The sequence below is a fragment of the Pyrgilauda ruficollis genome, unplaced genomic scaffold (genome assembly GCF_017590135.1).
Source record: "Pyrgilauda ruficollis isolate IOZ18807 unplaced genomic scaffold, ASM1759013v1 scaffold126, whole genome shotgun sequence".
NCBI classification, from domain to species: Eukaryota; Metazoa; Chordata; class Aves; order Passeriformes; family Passeridae; genus Pyrgilauda; species Pyrgilauda ruficollis.
Window position 1 is genome coordinate 1,148,132 of NW_024510988.1, and position 20,067 is coordinate 1,168,198.

At 58.1% G+C, this 20,067-nt stretch overlaps 3 protein-coding genes across 3 annotated transcripts; 1 reads left to right on the plus strand and 2 right to left on the minus strand.

The window, feature by feature from the left end:
• Positions 1–315: 315 nt before the first annotated feature.
• LOC121348519 (T-cell surface glycoprotein CD3 gamma chain-like) lies at positions 316–1,988 on the minus strand. The gene is made up of 5 exons (XM_041458157.1): positions 1,859–1,988; positions 1,385–1,588; positions 931–1,062; positions 762–802; positions 316–522 (listed from the first exon to the last, which is right to left on the minus strand). Exons 1-5 carry the CDS (start codon positions 1,929–1,931, stop codon positions 460–462), a joined length of 513 nt encoding a protein of 170 aa, XP_041314091.1. The 5' UTR covers positions 1,932–1,988; the 3' UTR covers positions 316–459.
• Positions 1,989–2,451: 463 nt separating this feature from the next.
• On the plus strand, positions 2,452–11,145 carry ZW10 (zw10 kinetochore protein). The gene is made up of 16 exons (XM_041458188.1): positions 2,452–2,574; positions 3,128–3,262; positions 3,752–3,853; positions 4,225–4,302; positions 4,405–4,564; positions 4,742–4,891; positions 5,308–5,499; positions 5,690–5,853; positions 6,038–6,220; positions 6,398–6,636; positions 7,399–7,470; positions 8,077–8,246; positions 8,805–8,935; positions 9,172–9,303; positions 9,507–9,709; positions 9,906–11,145. The coding sequence occupies exons 1-16, from the start codon at positions 2,458–2,460 to the stop codon at positions 10,024–10,026; spliced, it is 2,349 nt and encodes a 782-aa protein (XP_041314122.1). The 5' UTR covers positions 2,452–2,457; the 3' UTR covers positions 10,027–11,145.
• A 112-nt stretch (positions 11,146–11,257) lies between these two features.
• TMPRSS5 (transmembrane serine protease 5) lies at positions 11,258–15,643 on the minus strand. Its single transcript, XM_041458094.1, has 11 exons — positions 15,619–15,643; positions 15,270–15,392; positions 14,801–14,936; positions 14,443–14,556; positions 14,229–14,272; positions 13,943–14,105; positions 13,071–13,243; positions 12,453–12,551; positions 12,155–12,297; positions 11,417–11,569; positions 11,258–11,266 (listed from the first exon to the last, which is right to left on the minus strand). Exons 1-11 carry the CDS (start codon positions 15,641–15,643, stop codon positions 11,258–11,260), a joined length of 1,182 nt encoding a protein of 393 aa, XP_041314028.1.
• Positions 15,644–20,067: the final 4,424 nt, after the last annotated feature.

Sequence of the window (20,067 nt, forward strand, 5' to 3'; positions counted from 1 at the left end):
CCTGCACCAGGGGAATATTTCCTTGTCCTTCCAGGGTGAGGTGATGCTGCCTGGCCCTGTCTGTGTCCCATTTTGGGGACTCAGACCACATGAGCTGTTTCTGCTTTGGGGCTGGGGAGTGGAGACCTGGCATTGCCATCCTAAATCCCATCCCTGTGCCCCTTCCCAGTGACCAGACCCCATCCCTGTGCCCCTTCCCAGTGACCAGACCCCATCCCACTGACCAGATCCCATCCCTGTGCTCCTTCCCAGTGACCAGACCCCATCCCTGTGCCCCTTCCCCAGGAGCTGGACACAGCAGATGGAGCAGGGAGCCCGTGGGACAGGCTCATCTTTAATGGCAGGAATTTAGAAGTGCAAGAGGTGATGGAATGAGCACAGGGCTGCAAGCAGCCCACCCTGGAGGGTCCCCCAAGCAAAGGCAGCACGCTGATGAAGGCAGTCTCAGAGTCTTCCTCTTCACCTGCGGGCACGGGTGGGAGCCAGCCGGCTGTACTGCTCCTCCTCCCGCTCCCCCAGGGGCTGTGAGGGGGAAAAAAGGGGAGATGAGCCCAAACTGTACCTGCCCAGCCCTGGGAGGGCGAGCTGGGTCAGCCTTTGGCAAGATTCTCTCCACACTGAGGGGCTGAAGGTACCCCAAACACACACACAGAGGGGCTGAAGGTGCCCCAAACACATGCAGAGGGGCTGAAAGTGTCCCCACGCACACAGGGTGGGGGTTAAACGTGTCCCCCCACACAGAGGGGTGCCCCCACACTCACCTGGTAGAGCTCATTGGAGATCAGGTTCTGCTTGTCAGAAGCTGAAGGAAGAAAGAAGGACAAGCTCAGGGGAGCCACGGGCAACGTGGGGAACACTTCCAAACAAACCCAAGAGCTGGCTGCAGCGCCTGGGTGCCGCACAGAGCCCCCAGGGGTGCCAGGCACTCACCTCGCGAGGTGTGTCCCCTGTCGTGGCCAGTGATGCAGAACACGGCCACTGCCAGGAGCAGCGTGGCCACCACGTCGGCGATGACGATGCCCGAGATGGTGGGAGCGTCCACCTCGATGCAGTTCTGGCACACTGCAAGCCCAAAAGGACACGGACACTGAGGGCAGGGGCACTTCCAGAGGGCTCAGCCAGCTCTGCCAGTCCAACAGAGAGCAGCTGGGTTTGCTGTGTGACCCACAAGCTGCCACGTGTCCCCCACAGCCCGTGCAGGGCCAGAGGAGCAGGTCGTGGCACTGAACAGGGCTGCAGGGCTGTCACAGTGACACCACACGCACAGGAACCTGCAGCAAACCCGTGGAGACACTCCCAGATGAGGGGAAATTCCCTCAAGACTTGGCTGGGGGGAAAACTCCAAGCAGTTCTGGCTCTGGCAAAGCAGGAGTGCAGCACTTACTGCGATAGTGCACCTGGAGGCTGCTCTTTTTGTTCCCTGTCTTACACACGTAGAGACCCCTGGGGTCGTCGTAGACCCCGCTCAGGTCCAGCTGTGCCTCGTGTCCAACAGTGCTCCCATCTCTCCACCATGTGATGTTGCTGCCTTGGCTCCTCACACACTCCAGGAACACCTTCCCGCTGAATTCCTTCACGAATATCTGCCCTGTGCAAGGAGAAGGGAGCAGAGCTTCACCTCTGAGTGATGAACAGCAGCGCAGAGCTCGGAGCTCCTTCCTGGGGAGGAAGCATCACATCAGGCTGCCCCAAAACAGCTCTGGGCTAAGCAGGCTGCCCCATCCTCCTGCACTGACTCCCTTTTCCCCATGGACGTTCCAAACCTTTCCTGCTGGAAAACCTCACCAATCCCCGGGGTTCCTTCCCAGCAGGGACCACGGCGAGTGTCCGGCCGCTGACCCCGCACCTCTGGACTCACCTCGGACGCCCGAGCTGGCCACGGCCAGGCTGGCCAGCAGTGCCCAGGCACTCAGGGCCGTTCCCCCCGGCATGGCACGGCGGCGCTGGCTCTGTCCCCCTGGCAGGACGTGGGGAGAGCTGTCACCACAAGGCACCTCCCGCCCGGGCTGCGTCAGGCACCGGATGCCGGGGGCTGATGCTGCCTCCCCCGGGAGGGATGGGGGCACCCACGGAACCCTGCAGGAGCCACTGAGCCCCACATCTCCCTGTCCCCCTGGAGCCATGGACCCCTGGCACCTACTGGTGCCCCCCAGCCAGGAAACACTGCAGAGCTGGGGAGTCCCCAAAATTTCCACATCCCCCTGCGGTCACTGATCCCCCATAGCCACTGACCCCAGCATCCACTGCTAGCCATAGACCTTCAGCATCCACTGGTGTCCTCCTGCAGCCACAATTCACTCCACCCACGGATCCCCCGGCATCTCCGTGTCCCCACAATCGCGGTCCCCGATCCCCCCCATTTCCAGTTGTCCCCGCGCAGTCTCGAACCCGCGGCCCGCCGCTCGAGCTCCGCGCCGCGGTCCCGTGTCCCTCGCGGCCACCGTAGGGCGCGCAGCCATGGCGGCGCGGGCGGGCTCGCTGGTGGCGGCCGTGCTGGCTCACTCGGGCCGGCTGGACAAGGAGCACCTGGGAGCCCGCGTCGGGCGCCTCTCCCGCCGCGTCGAGGAGCTCAAGGCAAGGCTCGGGGAACGGAAGGGGCGCGGGGAGACACGCGGGGGCGGCGCTGCGGCGGAGCCGGTCAGGACCGGGTGTCCAGCCCTGGGTCAGTTCGGGTGTCCAGCCCTGGTTGGAGCGGGTGTCCAGCCCTGGTTTGGGCCGGGTGTCCAGCCCTGGGTCAGCTGGATCGGGGTGTCCAGCCCTGCTTTGGGCCGGGTGTCCAGCCTTGGTTCAGCCCCGGGTGTCAGTCCTGGTTCGTCCCGGAGTGCCCCAGCCCTGGCAAGGGTGCCCAGCCCTGGTCAGGGGTATCCCAGCCCTCTTCATCCCGGGGTACCCAGGGGTGCCCAGCCCTGGCAGGGGTGCCCAGCCCTCTCCATCCCGGGGTACCCAGGGGTGCCCAGCCCTCTCCATCCTGGGGTGCCCCAGCCCTAGCCCGGGGTGCCCAGCCCTCTCCATCCTGGGGTGCCCCAGCCCTAGCCCGGGGTGCCCAGCCCTGCCCTGCTCTCTCACCCCGTCCCGGCTGTCCTGTCCCTCTGTCGCCGAGGTGACGCTGTCCCCCTGCTCTCCTCAGGGAGAGGTGTGCACCATGATCAACAAGAAGTACAGCGAGTTCCTGCCCAGCATGCAGAGCGCAGAGGAGCTGGTGGCACAGGTGGAGGGGCTGTCCAACAACATCGACCTGCTCAAGGCTGGCATTGAGAACGAGGTGACTCCCCGGGGACATTCTGCTCCATTTCATCCCAAATTTGGAGCCCCCCACCCCATCGTGGGGTGTTTGGTCACAGCCCCAAACCTGCCAGAGCTCAAGGAGTGTTCAGAAAACACTTTCATGATGGGATTTTCGGGTTTGTGGCAGGACCCTTCCAGCTCAGGAGGTTCTGTGGTTCTGTGGCTGGGATCCCTGGGTGATATCAGCCCTAAAGAATGCCTTGAGGTGACACCAGGGTGTACAGTAAGGCTGTCATTAAGGGATTGTCACTCTGGCGTGGATGGAAAAGCGTGTCACTGTGTCCTTCAGGGAGAAGGACCAGCCTTGGCTGGGGCAGGGGGTGGGACACAGGGATAAAAAGGTTGGAGTTTTTTCCCTCCTCACTAAATCATTCTATGAACAGAAATAAATGATAAATGAAATTTAAGAGGAAAAGGTGTGTGCTAACCAGTGCTGTCAGTGAACTGAAAGCTGCTGTTGTTTTAGGTCCAGCGAGATCTAGACGTGGCTGTTGCTGAGTTCACAGAGCTGAAGCAGCAGCTGGACAGGGACACGCTGGTCCTGAGTGTCCTGAAAAAGCTGCAGGAGGTGAGGAGGGGGAGCAAAATAATCCTGCTCCTCAGTGTGGGACATTGTTCTGGGCTTCTGTTTTGGATGAGTGTCTGTAGCTCACAGATTGGGTGTCTGTAGCTCACAGATTGGGTGAGTGTCTGTAGTTTCCCAGTTTGGGTGTCTGTCTGTAGCTCACAGTTTCGGGTTGTTGTCTGTCTGTAACTCCCAGTTTGGGTGTCTGTAGCTCACAGGTTTGGGTATCTGTAACTCACAGTTTGGGTCTCTGTAGCTCACAGGTTTGGGTGTCTGTAGCTCCCAGTTTGGGTGTCTGTAGCTCCCAGTTTGGGTGTCTGTCTGTGGTGTCAGAGCAGAGCTGCAGTGACACCAGGTGTGTTTGGCCTTTGCAGTTCGATGCCACTATCAAGGAGTGCAGCTGTGCCCTGCAGGAAGGGCAGTACGTGGCGGCAGCTCAGCGGCTGGAGAAGGTAGCGGTGGCCCCTGGCAGGGTGCTGAATGCCCTGCCTGGGTTCCAGAGGATGGTTCCTGGCAGGGGCCGTGCTCACTGAGCCGTGTCTGCTCTCCCCCAGGCACGGAGCACCCTCAGGAGCCTGGAGTCCCGCAAGGGCTTTGAGCTGAAGATCCTGAAGGCCCTGAGCACAGAGCTCACAGTGCAGACACAGAACGTCATCTACCACCTCGGGGAGGAGTGGCAGAAGCTCATTGTGTGGAAGCTTCCCCCTTCCAAAGGTGCTCACAGGGGTTTTTTCTCTCTTCTGCCCCACTGAAGTGCCTGTTGTCACCTGCAGGGTGGGACACGCAGCGAAGCTGTTGGGCTGAGGGGGTTGAAGGAGCTCGTGCTCTGGGGAGGGTGGATCTCTGCTTCTGCTGTGCCCTGTGACAGCCCTGGGTGTGCTTTGTGTGCAGGAAGCAGCAGCCTGGAGGCCGTGGTGCTCTCGGAGCTGCACCTGCACACGGTGCCAGCCCAGGACAAGGACGCTGCTGTCCCCCCCGTGGCTGCTGTGCTGCAGGCCTTGGCTGTCCTGGGAGAGCTGCACTCCAAGCTCAAAGATTTTGGTAAGACAGACCCCAGAAACAGCCCCAGTAGCTCAGGGCGATACTTCAGGCTTGTTTTAATGTGGATAGTGAGATCCACTTCACTCCAGCAGGACACTGGAAAACTTCTTCCTCTTCCTGGCTTGTGTTTCCTGCTGAGGTGAATGCTGGAGCTCTTACTAATAGGAAAATATTTATTCTCATTATCTACCTGGAATTATTTCTGCTTTCCTGACAATGCAGTGTACTTCTGATCTGTGACTATGTGGTTTCATAGCCTGATGCTTGAACAGTTTACCTCATTAGTAATTCCCTGACAGAGCTGATCAAGGGATTATTCCTCCTACTCCTTGCAGTCTCTAAATCCAGAACAGTCAGGGCTGGACCTCACTGGAGCAATCTGCTGTTGGAAAACCTCTGTTTTTCCCTTTCCTCAGGCCACTTGTTGCTGCAGTACATCCTGAAGCCTCTGATCTCACACCCATCCCTGGAGCCAGTCCCAGAGGAACAGCCAGATGTGTTCATCCTGAGGTTCAGGTCCCAGGAGCTTGCTCTGGATGAGTCCTCTCCTATGGAGGTGTTTGAGAAGATCAAGCTGGTGTTTGAAGTTCTGCACAAATACCTGCTCAGTATGTAGTTCCTCTCTTCTGGAGTTAGTTAATGATCAGTACCTTGTTCATTTAATGGGAGTTTTCTAGAATATCTGATTGTTAATCAGCATTGTGTGCAAGGAAAATGGAGGAAAGGCTTTTGTGCTGATGGAGGGTCTGGCCCAGGAAGCAGCTGTATTAAAATCTGTTTTTCTTCTCTGGGATGCAGATGTGCCTCTGGAGCAGCCTGGGGAAGGCAGAAAGGAAGGCAGAGTCACCCTGGCAGAGCTGCTGGGGGAGCTCATCTGGGAGGAGCTCTCAGACTGCCTCATCCACAACTGCCTGGTGAACTCCATCCCAACCAACAGCAGCAAACTGGAGCAGTACAAAGAGGTGGGTCTCAAAAAGCCCCTCAGGCTTGAACACAGAGCCCAGGCACTCCAGTGGGATGGCATTCCAGTGGTCAGTGCCCTCCAAAACCTCGTTCATCCTTTGCTTTCGGCCTTTATACCCAATTTAACTTTGTTCCCTGGTTTTTGGAGACTGTGCTAACATGGAAAACATCTGCTCTCCTCAGGTGATCGAGTCCACAGAGGAGTTTGAGAAGGCCCTGAAGAAGATGCAGTTTTTGAAGGAAGACACGACTGCCTTGCTGAAATACGCCTGCAATGTCGATTCCCACTTTGCCAACAAGAAGTGCCAGGATGTGATCATGGCAGCCAGGAGCCTGATGACCTCAGAAATACACAACACTGTGAAGGTGACTGGGGATGCCTCACACAGTTTTTCCATCTGGAAAACAATCTCTAAATATTTTTTAATAGTGCTGCAGTGTTGTGTTTATCTTGAGTCTTAAATCTCTGCCATTGAGTCTTTTTAATCCTGCAGATTCTCCTTTCAGAGCTCCAAATTCTCTTACCCTCTCTCTTTGCCTTAGATCACACCTGATTCCAGCGTTGCCATCCCAGAGCTCCCTGATCCTGGCTCAGGAGACCACGTGAAGCTGCACAGAGCCTCCAGCCTGCTGCACAATGGCACAGTGCACGTGGGGAGTGAGAGCAGGCTGAGCCCCTTCACGCTGAGCCTGCCCACCTGCCGCATCAGCTGCTCCGTGCAGCAGCTCGTGGAGCTGGCTTACCACACCCTGCTGGAGGCCACAACCAGCACAGACCTCTGGTAGGGCTTGTTGGCCATTCCTCTGTTAGCATTATTTATCAAAACTGTATTTATTTATTTAGTAGCTTGTGTGTCAGCCTCTAGCAACACCAAGCATCTGGTAGTAGATTTAAAGAACTTGAAAAATTAGACTCGGTCATTGCTCTTGTTTTGGCTGGAGGATGTATGCCTGGGTTTGGGCAGGAGACTGACACTGCTGCAGGCTGTTCCTTCAGGTTTTTAGGAAAATCAAACCTGTCTTCTTTTTCCCAAAACCAAGTGCTGGCCTCAGTGTGAACAGAGTTCTTTGTGCTGGGGAAAACAAAGAACTCCAGCCTGCAGCTGGCAGGGCTCTTGGGGAAAAACAAACAGGATCCACGTAAACTTAACTTTAACCACAGCCCTGAAGCAGGAGAGTTGCCCAGGTAACAGCTGCCCTCGAGGGGCAGAGAGGGGGCTGAGTGTTCCTGCACACCTGGAGGGGCAGGGACAGTGTCCCCTTTGTTCTGGGCTGTCATGGATCTCCCTTCCACACTGACCCTCAAGGTCACCACAGCCTTTGAGAGTTTTCCAGAGTGTTGACAGTGCTGTCATTGATCCTGACAATCCCCTCTTTGTGCCAGTGCTTCACTGCTCATAAAACCTTGTTGAGGGGCAGGCTGAGGGTCAGCTGTGAGCAGGGTATGAGTGCCAGGCTGACATGAGCCCTGTTTGGGCAGGCTGAGGGGCAGCTGTGAGCAGGGCATGGGTGCCAGGCTGACATGAGCTCTCTTGCCCTTGTAGCTGTGTGCAGCTCTTTGACTGCGTCAGGAACATCTTCCAGCTCTTCTATGAGGTAGTGCCCACATACCACAGGTGAGTGTGTCCACATTTCCTGTTCTGAGGGGGAATACTGCTGTTGGAACAGTCCCACTTGTCCACTACAGCTCCATCAGCAAAAATCAACTGCCCAATCTCTAATTAAACCATACCTGTGCAAAGCAGGTGCTTGAGAGCTTCTGTGTCGTCAGTCTATGATCAAGGGTGTGGGTGAAGTTCTCACACAGCTGTATTTGTTTCCAGCCATGTAACTTTGACCTCAGATCTGATGCACAGATTTTTCAGGATGTTTCTCCTGTGAAGAAGCAGCAATGAGGATGGAAAGTTCACAATCCTGTCAGAGGCCTTCCCTCTCTTTTCCTCACTGCGACTTTGCTCTAACAAAGTATATTCCTGTTTGAATGGCTGGAAACAGAGTGGGATAACACAGGGTTCAAATGCCTTGGTGCCATTTCAGACCCTTTTCCTGCCAGTTCCTGTGGGTTTGTGAGACGTTACATGTTTTTACTCTGATGTCAGTCAGGCCTTGCCAGCACCACCTGCTGACAGACCGTGCGTTTCTCTAGGATAGACGCGAGCATTTTTTTACCAGAACCAGCTCTAAATAAACCCATTTCTCCTTTTCCCTCCTTGCTGGGCCAGGGAGAACCTGCAGAAGCTGCCCCAGCTGGCTGCCATCCACCACAACAACTGCATGTACATCGCCCACCACCTGCTGACGCTGGGCCACCAGTTCCGCTACCGCAGCACCAGCGTGCTCAGCAACGGCGCTGCCACCTTCGTGGACCTGGTGCCTGGCTTCAGGAGGCTGGGTAACTCCCCTCCCCCCTTCCCCTCTCCAGATGTGTTTGTGGATCACCTGGGAGTTCACCCTGGCGCTTGCTGAGTGGTTTCTCAGAGGTGTGGCTGCTCGCTCAGTGTGTGCAGTGGATTGGTGGTGTTTGGACAAGTGGCAGAAACATTTTCTGAGTTAGGAAGTTTTGGCTCTTTGAAACCTTTATTTCTTGTGAACTTAGTCCCAAGAAGAGCTCAGTATCCAGCAAGATGTGTTCTGGGATCTGCTGCTCAGTCCTTTGATATTTTCATTAGTTATTCCACAGAAATAAATTCAGAGATAGGTTTGTGTGGGCTAACAGGAGTCATCCACAATTCGTTCTGCTGCTCTGCTTTTTTCCAGCAGTGTTGTAGCAATGCAAGCTGCACAAGAGCTCACTGGTTAAACTGGCCCTGAGAGACTGTTTGGAGACTGGAAATTTGATTAAAAATAAAACATAATAGCAAGTTCATTATTCAGCACTTGCAGTCATAAATAGGCAGAGCAAATTTAGTAATTGTTTAATTGCTTCTCTCTGCTTGTTTTGCTCCTAAAGGGATGGAGTGTTTTCTGGCCCAGATGCGAGTGCAGAAAGGAGAAATCCTGGAGAGGCTCTCGAGTGCCAGGAATTTTTCCAACATGGATGATGAGGAGAATTACTGTGCAGCAAATAAAGCCATAAAGCAGGTGAGGAAGGCAGAGAAAGAGCATCCAGTGCCTGCAGGTATCCTGGGGAAGTGCAGTGTGGAATCTCAGCCCTGACAGCTATGCAACTGCTAAAACTATTTTCTGACGTGATGGTTTGGGTTTTTTGTCCTGGGCTGTGTCCTTAGCAGGATTGCTCCATTGTTTCTCCCCATTTGTACTCTCCTGGTGCCTTTCCCAGGCTTCTGTCTGGTGTCACACTCTGCTGTTCCTTGCAGGTGCTGCACCAGCTGAGGAGGCTGGGCATGGTGTGGCAGGATGTGCTCCCTGTGAACGTGTACTGCAAGGCCATGGGGGCCTTACTGAACACAGCCCTGGCAGAGATTGTCACCAGGATTGCTGCCCTGGAGGTAACAGCCGTGGGGGGTGTTGGGGACAGCGTTTGTCACCTCCAGAAACTCTCCCCAAAATCACATTTCAGGGGAGCAGTTCATCCACACAGAAATTCTAATCATGTGTCCACAGGAAATGTTCACAATCCCAATATTTCATTTCACTTGGCACTGCAGAAATAAACCTCACTTGAGCTCTGTTCATGTTCTCCCCATTCCAGGATATCTCTGCAGAGGATGCAGACAGGCTGTACTCACTCTGCAGGATCATGGTGGAGGAGGGACCCCAAGTTTTCACCCCTCTGCTTGAAGAAGACAAAAACAAGAAGTACCAAGAGGAAGTTCCAGTCTATGTGCAGAAGTGGATGACATTCAAGGAGCTGATGATCATCCTGCAGGCCAACCTCCAAGAAATCGTGGATCAGTAGGTGTTTTCCTTTCCAGCTGCTTCTCCAGGCCTGTGCCAGGGAGCTGCAGTTCACAGGAAGAGCAGGAACTTTTCCTTTCCTTTTCCAGAGGAAAGGGTCAGGATCAGCTGCTGGCACAGGTCCTTGGAGGCTTGTTGGAGGTGCCATTTCGGGCAGGTTGGTGACATAAAGCTCTCCCTGTCTCCCATCCAGGTGGGCAGATGGCAAGGGGCCTCTGGCAGAGGAGTTTTCAGCAGCTGAGGTGAAGAGTCTGATCCGAGCCCTGTTCCAGAACACAGAGAGGAGAGCAGCAGCACTGGCCAAGATCAAGTGACTCCAGTTTACACCTGCATCTTGTGACACAGCAAGAGCAAACTGACACTTCCAAATACTTTTTTGATTTCACTTTTCTTATTTCTACTGCTCTGGGAAATGTTGGGATTGGGTAAGTGCTTCCTGGAGCTCGCCTGGGGGAAGGAGCATTTCCTGGCTCAGTGTTCCTGTAACCTCATCTCAGGCTGGGCCTTTCCAGTGCTCAGCTGGGACTCTTCTATGCACTTCTACATCTGGACCTGCAGCCCCTCTGTGACCTCTTCTGTCCCCCAAAGCACACATGGAACCCACAGACTTGGAGAGCTCTTGATATCCCTCCAGGAAGTGCCAAAGTTTCCCACCTCAGCTTCCCCTGAGGAGCAGACCTCAAGGGAGAGACACTTCAGAGGGGCACGTGGGGAAAGAGATCCTGTGCTGAATGAACCATTGATCACAGGATTTCTCACAAGTAGGAAAATTCTATTCTCTTGGAAAATATCCTCAAACTGATTTAGAGCTTTTCAGTGTCACTTTCCCAAGTGCAGAAGCCAGTTCACCTCCCTTTTCTGTTTGTGTTGGGTGTGCACTTCATAACTCTGTCTTTCTGTGTTGTATTTTCTGTCCTTCAAGAGTGATCAGAGAAATGTAAACCAATATACAAAGGGAATGAAAGGTGCTCTCACAGCATGAAGTCACAAAAGGCCGTGTTTGATGCTTGGATTATTGTACATTTCTTTTAATTGAAAAACTCCCTGAGAGCATTCACTGAGCTCAGCCCAGAGACCAAGGTGCTGCACACCTGGAGCAAAGTCCTGCCTGCCCTGTAGTGCTTAGAAGAGTTTCAGTCCCAGTTTAATGTTTTAATCTGTTGTCTCCTGTTGTCTCCTCGTCATTGGCACTTCTGTCCCACTCCTGTTCCCATTTCCAGGCATTTGTGCAGGGGCTGAGGCTTTCCTGTCACCCCAGAACATTTGTGTTTTTATGTTTCCCCCCTCCAAGTGTTCCCAGAACACCTCATGGGATCCCCTGTCCCTTCACACACAGTAATCCAAAATGGTCTATTTTGAAAAACACTTCTCCCCTGTTGATTGTTCACAGAATTGGAATTTGCTATTTTCTTTAATAAACTATTTATACTGAGCACGTTTGGGAGTCTGTGTGGGTACAGTGAGGCAGGAGGAGCCAGTCCTGGGCTGTCCTTCACTTGTGGGAGGGCAGAGTGTTGCTATGTGCAGTCTGTCCTTTCCTGATTCCTAGTGGATCTAAGAAGATCAGTAAAACAGGAAACAAAAAAAGCAATCAGTACCATAAGAAAGGTTGTCCTAAAGGCTTGTGCATGCAGGGAAGGAGTTCAACAGGATCCTGGGATTTGTCTGAGGAACCAGCAAGGCTGGGCACAGAGCTGGGCTCACCTGGGTGACCTGGTGGATCCAGGGCAGCAGCTGAGCCACGTTGGTGTAGACCCCGGGGTGGTTGGGCTCAGCACAGCCCTGGCCCCAGCTCACAACCCCCACCAGGCGCCACGTGGACCCATCCCAGCACACCAGCGGGCCCCCACTGTCCCCCTGGGGGCAGAGTGACAGAACACCCCAGTCACAGCCTGCTTTGGGTCCCTGGGGCTCACCCAGTGCCACCCCTGCCCGGTGCCACCACCCCAGGCTGCTCCAGGCCCCGTCCAGCCCAGCCTCGAGCTGCTCAGGGAGCACCCAAACCTCAGGGCAGGCTCTGTCTCACCAGGAGTGTCCCCAGGGCGGCTGCAGACACCCCTGGCTGTCCCTGTTCCTCTCCAGGGCTGTCCCCAGGGTGGCTGCAGACACCCCCAGCTGTCCCTGTTCCTCTCCAGGGCTGTCCCCAGGGTGGTGCAGGTACCCAGGGGTGTCCCTGTGCCTCTCCAGGGGTGTTCCCAGGGTGGTGCAGGTACCCAGGGGTGTCCCTGTTCCTCTCCAAGGCTGTCCCCAGGGTGGTGCAGGTACCCGGGGGTGTCCCTGTTCCTCCCCAGGGCTGTCCCCAGGGTGATGCAGGTACCCAGGGGTGTCCCTGTGCCTCTCCAGGGCTGTCCCCCGGGTGGTGCAGGTACCCAGGGGTGTCCCTGTTCCTCCCCAGGGCTGTCCCCAGGGTGGTGCAGGCACCCCCAGCTGTCCCAGCCCTACCTGGCAGGCGTCCACGTGTCCCCGCAGGTGTCCTGCACACAGCATCCTGGCCGTGAGCTCACCCTTGTACACGCAGGAGCTGTTGCACCTCCGGGTGCCAATCAGGGGCACCAGCGCCTCTTTCAGCGTCCCGGCCACCTGTGCTGGGGACAGGGACACAGAGGAGCCAGGAGGGAAACCAGAGGGAGCAGAAAGGATGGCAGGGGAAGGTGGCAGTGCCCCCAGGAGCAGGGCTGGGATGAGGGCAGGGAGAGTGGCACGGGAGGGGCTGGCAGGGCAGGGAAGGGGCACAGCTCACCTTGGCCAGGTGCGGTGTGGCCCCAGCCCGACACCCAGCACTGCGTGCCCTGCAGCAGGTCCCGCGGGGCGGGCGGCAGGCACACGGCTCGGACGGCACCTGCGGCGACAGCGACAGCTCACAGGGGACAGCAGGGACGGGCTGCAGAGCCCTCAGCCTGGCTCGGGGACGGGAAAGGCTCCTGGCGCAGGGGCTGTGACACTGCAGAGCCACAGCCACCCCCGGGACTGCCAGCTCGGGGCATGCTGTGCTGCCCGTGCCAGCCGGGCCGTCCCGCAGCAGGGTCAGGGACCTGGAGCCCCCCGGGACAGTGGGCGGTGTCCGTGCCACCCTGGGTGGAACTGGATGAGCCTTCAGGCCCCTTCCAACCCAAACCGCCCTGCGATTCTTCTGCCAGCAGGCTCAGAAGAGGCTGGGGTTGGGCAAATTGATACTGGGGGGTAGGACAGAAAACAACGGGGAAGAACAGGACAGGACTGGGACGGGATCGGGACAGCAGTGGGACAGCACTAGGACAGGATCGGGATGGAACCGGGACAGCACCAGGACGGGATCGGGACAGCAGTGGGACAGCCCTGGTACAGAACCGGGACAACACCGGGACAGCCCCTTCCTTACGTGAGAAGTTGAGCGGCACCTGGAGCCTGATCAGGGCCATGTCGTAGTCCAGGCTGCTGTCGTTGTAGAGCGGGTGGGGGATGATGGCCCGGACTGGCACGCCCGCCTCCGGCCGCAGCGAGCCGTGCGTGACAATTCCCGCAAACACCAGCCAGGCTGGGGCTGGCAGCTGCCTGCAACCGCGGCACCGGCAGTGCGGGCTACCGGCACCGGGCTGCGGGCTAGCAGCGGGCACGGGAGCCGGGATGGGCACGGGGAGCCGGGGATGGGCACGGGGAGCTCGAGATTGGCACACAGAGACCTCGGGATGGGGACAGAGAGCCGGGGATGGGCACACAGGGAACCCGGTGATGGGGACAGAGAGCCTGGGGATGGGCACAGGGAGCCGGGATGGGCACACAATAAGCCCGGGATGGGCACACAGGGAGCTCGGGATTGACACACAGAGACCTCGGGATGGGCACAGGGAGCCGGGATGGGCACACAGGGAACCCGGTGATGGGGACAGAGAGCCTGGGGATGGGCACAGGGAGCCGGGATGGGCACACAATAAGCCCGGGATGGGCACACAGGGAGCTCGGGATGGGGACAGAGAGCCAGGGATGGGCACACAGGGAAACCAGTGATGGGTATGGGGAGCCCGGGATGGGGACAAGAAACCCGGGGATGGGGACAGGGAGCCTGGATGGGCACACAAGGAGCTGGGGATGGGGACAGGGAGCCCGGGATAGGCACAGGGAGCCTGAATGGGCACATAGAGACCCGGGGATGGGCACAGGGAGCCCGGGATAGACACAGGGAGCCTGGATGGGCACACAGGGAGCCTGGGATGGGCACAGGGAGCTCAGGATGGGCACAGGGAGCCGGGGTACCTGTGCACGCAGTGAGCTGCCGTCAGGATCCACTCGGGGGCCAGCACGGAGCCCCCACAGCGGTGCTGGGAGCCCTGGCACACACTGACCTGCCAGGGCCAGCGCCCGGGGGACACGTCTGTGCCCCCCACCACCCTGACAGCCCCTGCCTGCAGCCCACACTCTGCAAGGAACGGGGGAGGCTCCAGCTCAGCCCTTCCTGCTGGGGGGAGCAGGGGCACTGGGGGAAGGAGCTGCTGCCTCCAGGCAGAGACCCTGGGGCTCAGGCGGGGAGGAAATCGCTCACCTGAGCACTGCAGAGCCACGATGCGCCCCGACCGGCAGCTGCTCCTGTGTGGGCAGGCTCTGGTCAGGATAAACACCGGCCAAAGCCCTGGGGAGCCCCAGGGCAGCTGCAGCAGCTCCCCAAGGGGTGTTTGCTGCACAGCACCAGCACATCTCCGGGGTTCAGCCTGAGGAAAGGCTCCAGCAAGCCCTGCTTGTCCCAGAGCCGCCCTTACCTGACCTGCCACATGTCCTCCAGGCTGCCTTCCTGCCGGGCTCTCACCTGCAGGAACTGCTGCCCAGCACTCACCTGGACATCCCTCAGGTTCACTCCTTTCTGCTGGGTCATGCTGCAGAGTGACAGAAACGTCCCGGGAAGGGGTCAGGGTTGTGCCCCTGCCACAGTCCCACAGCTGTGGCAGCTGGGAATGACCTGCTGGGCTGGAAGGAGCTTCTGGAGCTGCTCCTGCAGGTCCCAGGCCCGGTTTCCCCAGGGAATGCTGTGGCCTGGCTCTGCCCTGCCAAAGCCCAGCTGGTTTTGCCAAGGCCATCCCCCTGGAAAGGGGCAGCAGGAGCAGCCTGTGCCGTGCCCACCTGAGGTAGCCGAGCTGCTGGCAGAGCAGGGTGCCCAGGGAGGGGTCCCAGTGCCCGTGGCACACCAGGAGCCAGCCAGGGTGTGCCTCCACCTGTGCTTCCAGCAAGGAATTGGCTGTGCTGATCCTGAAAGACACTGAAGGCATTCCATTGCAGACAACCTGTGAGCTCTCTCCCCCTGTGCAGGGTCATGCACAGCCAAAAACCCACCCTAAACCCCAGGAAAAAAACCACCTGAGGAGTTGGAAACCCTAAATGAGCCCAGCCAGAGGGGTCCCAGGCAAAGGAGTCATGGAAGAGCTCCCTTTGCTGTGGGATCCCTGTGTGCAGTGAAGCTGCAGTGCTGGGGGTTCAGAGAAAAGCAAAGCTGCAAAATGCAGCAGGAACTGATTTTTAAAGAGTCTCTTTTGTGCCCTTGCCAGGTCGGGCTCCCCTCTCCCCACATGGGACACCAATCCAAGGTGCAAACCTGTGCTGGGAGCCCCCCGGACCACGGGCTCCTCCTCCTCCTCATCATCACATGCTGGGGTCACCTCCAGATCCTGCTCCTGGGGGGAGCCCTGCTCGGGCTGGGGCTCCTTCAGGTGCTTCACTTCAGGATACAGAGCAGGTGAGAGGTGAGGGTGGGCTCCCACAGCCTGGCAGCACCCAGAGATGCCCAGAGCTGGGCACAGCCCTGCCCGCTGCCACAGGTGCAGAGCCTCTCCAGGAGCACAGCCACCCCAGGCAGGGCTGACCAGGGGGCTGCCACCCCCACCGCACTGCTGGCAGCCCCAGCTGGCTCTCAGAGGGCAGCAGGGCTGTGCTGGGGCACTGACCGAGCTGCCACGTCCCAGCTGCCATCGCTGCCAGCAGCCCCGCCAGCCCCAGCAGCAGCAGCAGCCTCCTGGCGCTGCACAGAGCCCCCAGGGACACCTCGGCAGGGTCTGCAAGGGAGGGACAGGGGGTCAGCGGGGCTGCAGGGCCTCCCCCAGCTCTGCCAAGGCCCTGCACTGATTTCCAGGGCTCAGCTGCTCCCTTCTTGCAGGAGGGGCTGAAATGAGCCTGGGTTCTGCCAGAGCCTGGGACCCAGAGCCTGGGACCCAGCAGCCAGAGCCCAGAATCCAGAGCCAGAGCCCAGCACCCAGAGCCAGAGCCGAGAGCCCAGAGTCAGAGCCCAGAATCCAGAATCCAGAGCCCACACCCAGAGCCCAGTACCCAGAGCACAGAGCCCAGCACACAGAGCCCAGCATCCAGAGCCTGGGACCCAGAGCCAGAGCCCTGAGCCCCAAACCCAGCACCCAGATCCCAGAGCCCTAGCACCCAGTGCCCAGAGCCAGATACCCAGCACCCAGAGCCCCATGACCAGCACCCAGAGGCAGAGCCCCAAGACCAGCACCCAGAGACCAGCACCCAGAGCCCAGCACCCAGATCTCAGGACCCAGAGCCCCAAGACCATCACCCAGAGCCCCCCGTTCCCAAAGGCCAGCAGCAGCTCACCCACCGTGCCCCGGGCAGGGCTGTGTCCCCCTCCTGGGCTCGGCCATGCCGGCACCCTCAGGCTGAGCTCTGGGGCAGAGCAGAGCCGGGAAGAGCCGGAGCAGAGCCGGAGCAGCCCGGCAGGGCCGGCACCCTCAGGCTGAGCTCTGGGGCAGAGCAGAGCCGGGAAGACCCGGGCAGGGCCGGCACCCTCAGGCTGAGCTCTGGGGCAGAGCAGAGCCGGGAAGAGCCGGAGCAGAGCCCGAGCAGCCCGGCAGGGCCGAGCTGTGGGCTCAGCACGGCAGGAGCAGCAGCCAGCTCAGGTTGCTGTGCATGCGCCGCAGGCTCGGCCTGTCCCCAGACCCCCTCCTCCTGCTGCCGGGGCCCTGCAGCCCCAGGTGTCCCCAGGTGTCCCCAGGGGATGCTCCTGTCCCCCGCTGGGCCCAGAGCAGCAGCTATGGGGCTGCTCAGCGCCCGGAGCCATCTCCCACCTGCTGCCCCCTTCCCCTCCCGTTCCTGCCACATGAGAAACCCCAGGGGCAGCTGAGGGGCTGCAGCTCCAGCCAGCTCCGAGTCCTTTGGGGGTCAAAACTTCCTAAAGAGGGAAAAAAAACAGGGAAAAAAAACCTCCAGGTGCTTTGTAGCACCCCCACACCTGCAGCCAGGTGCAGGTGAAGGAAGGTGAGGGCTGCTGGCTGCCCTCCCCACCCTGAGTGCCCCTGGATCAGCTCACCTCCCCAGGAGCTGGGTTTGCCTGCCTGGAGCCCACAGGGAGCAGCAGGGCCAGGCAGCGGCTCCCAGCTGGCTCCTGACTCTCCAGGTAATTTCTTGCTGCTGAAAAAGGAGTTCCCAGCCCGTGGCTGGGCCGTGCTGGGACAGGGGATGATTTTCTGTTCTGGAGGAACAGAAATCCCTCGGGCTGCCCCAGCCCCCCAAACCAAGAGCAGCTGAGCAGACTGGAAGAGCTGTCCCATGGAATAAAGGCTTTCCCCCCCTATTTCTCCATCCCTGACAGCCACAGCTGCCGGCTCGGTGCTCCAGTGAAGCACCAATGAATTTTTAATGCTATTTAACCAAAGGAACTCCCATGAATGTTTCATGACCTGTCCTGCAGGTTCAGGGCGGGATTTGTTCTCCCTCTGAGCAGCACCAGGTGTCTTGTGGCACAAACCCACCCTGTGCTGGGCAGCTGCTGGGAAAACGGGGGGGTTTGGGCTTGGTTTGGATTGTTTTTCTCCAAGCTCCCTGTCTCATTTAGAGTTCAGGCCAGAAAAGCTGCAAATATCCCCCAGATCACTGGCTCAGCTCTGACCCCTTCCTGTGCCTCTGGAGCATCCTGGCAGGACTGTAGATGGTGCTGGAGCACCGGTGGGAAAGGAGGGAAGAGCCCAGGCACAGAATCCAGCCCGAGCATCCTTTGACAGCTTTTCTGGGCACACAGGGACTCACCAGGGCTGCTCCTCCAGCCCGGGGCTGCTGCTGGACCAGTTCAGGGCATCTCCCCTCCCAGAACCTGCCAGAAACTCAACCTTTTCAGAGTGAAACGAAGATGAAAAGCTAACCAGAGGTGTGAGCACAGCCAGCAGGGCACAAACACCTTCCCCGGCAGCAAAACCCGGCAGGCAAGGGCTGGTCCTGGCAGGGGAGGGGAGGAACCAGGGCAGGATCCAAAAGGATTCACCAGGAACGGGTTAAAAAGCCAGGACACCTCCCCCAGGCTGCGCTGCCTCTGCTCTGAGTCACGATCCTCCCTCCTTCCAGGCTCATCCCAGCACATCAGTAATTCCATCACCCTGCAGGGAGGGCAGGGACTGAGGGGGCTCCAAACCCTTCCTGGGGCAGGGCAGCAGCAGCACAGCTCCTTCCTCCATTCCCATCACCTTCCCTGGCTCTGGAGGGCAGAGAAGCAAAGGGGAGCGGCAGCAGCAGTGCCAGAGCCTGGCAGTGGGTACCCACACATGGCAGAGGTGCTGTGGGGCAGCAAACATTCCCTCTGCCACTTTTCTGATTTATTCCCATGGGAACAACCTTCCCTGTCCCCCGGGAGCAGAGCAGAGCCCAGCTGTGCAGCGCCCAGCCAGATGTGGGCTCTGCTGGAAGCCAGAGCTGGCGAGGTCAGGGCAGCATGGGGAGGGCACGGCCGAGGCTGGGCAGGTTCTGGGCAGCAGCAAACAAACAAACAAACAAACTGTGTGCAATTCTTCTGCTGGAATCAGCAGGAAAGAGTCAGTAATTTGCTCATAAAACTCTGCATTCCACGCCTGCCCTGGTGCTGCTCCCAATTTGGAGATCTCAGAGCAGCTTTAGCAGCCTTGCTGAGCTGTGTTTGATTTAATTGTGGTTTGGGCTGTGCTGATTCCTCCATCCCTCTCCAAGGAAAAGCTGAGCCCTTCCTGGGGTTTGGGCTGTGCTGATGGCTCCATCCTTTCCCCAAGAAAAGCTGAGCCCCTCCTGGGGTTTGGGCTGTGCTGATGGCTCCATCCCTTCCCCAGGAAAAGCTGAGCCCTTCCTGGGGGTGTTTTACCAGAGCAAGGCCAGGACAAGGGGGATGGCTTCAGACAGGCAAAGCAGGGTTAGGTGGGATTTTGGGAAAACATTCCTCACTCTAGGGTGAGGTTTTCTTCTGGAAAACAACAAGTGAGCTCCTCTCCTGTGCTCTGAGGGACACCTGGAGTTTAAGTTCTAAGTGTGAGGGGTGAAGTTAAAGGTGACTGGAGCCTGAAAAATTCCTGTGCTCACCCCAGGGGAAGCTGTGGCATTAAAGGGAGCTTGGCAGAGCAGGGTTAGGTGGGATTTTGGGAAAACATTCCTCACTCTAGGGTGAGGTTTTCTTCTGGAAAACAACAAGTGAGCTCCTCTCCTGTGCTCTGAGGGACACCTGGAGTTTAAGTTCTAAGTGTGAGGGGTGAAGTTAAAGGTGACTGGAGCCTGAAAAATCCCTGTGCTCACCCCAGGGGAAGCTGTGGCATTAAAGGGAGCTCTGGGGACAGTGGGTGACAAGAGGCACAGGCAGCTCATCCCCTCCCCAGGCCTCTTGCCCTCTCCTGGACCATTTCCTTCCTCAGCTCGTCTCCTCCCTCCCCTTTGGCTCCTCTCTCATCCAAGTCCCTCTCTGAGTTGCTGGGAACCTACAATGAGAGAAATGGCCCAAAGCAGCACCTACACCTGCCTGAGCCTGGCAGGACTCATGATGGAGAAAAAATCCTGGAGTGCGTTTTCCCAGCTCAAAATAAAGAAAATAAAATTAAAAAGAAAAAAAAAAAAGATAAAGAGGAATTAATAATAAGCTCTGAAACAGCCTTCCATGCCTCCCCACCTGAGGCTGATGTGAAGGAAGGGAGTTTAAACCCCTGGACAGAGCCAGGAGCATCCTTGGTGTGGGCTGTGAGTCCCAGGACAGGCACAGCTCCCAGCACAGCCCCTGCTGGATTTTCCTGCTCCCTCTCCCACTGCAGAGCAGCCCCCAGCCCCTGCCCTGCTCCAGCCTCTCTCCCGAGGCAATTTGCCGGGTAATGATCATGGAGCTGAGAAGGCAATTTCAGGAAAACTGGTTTCTGCCTGGAAGGAACTGACTGCAGGCACTGCTATAACCGGGTACAATAATCTGTTTAAAAAGCAGTTGGCACGGTGTGAAGCACAGACAATTTCCAGGCAATTCCCCGCAGGGATGGTGCCAACCTCCCCAGAGGCAGGGAATGGGCACGCTGCTGCTCTCCTGACCCCTGTGACACCGTGACTGTGATGGGGACACCTCAGTGCTCGCCCTGAGCAGGGCACTGTCACCTCCCACCTGGCACAGGTGAGGGCAG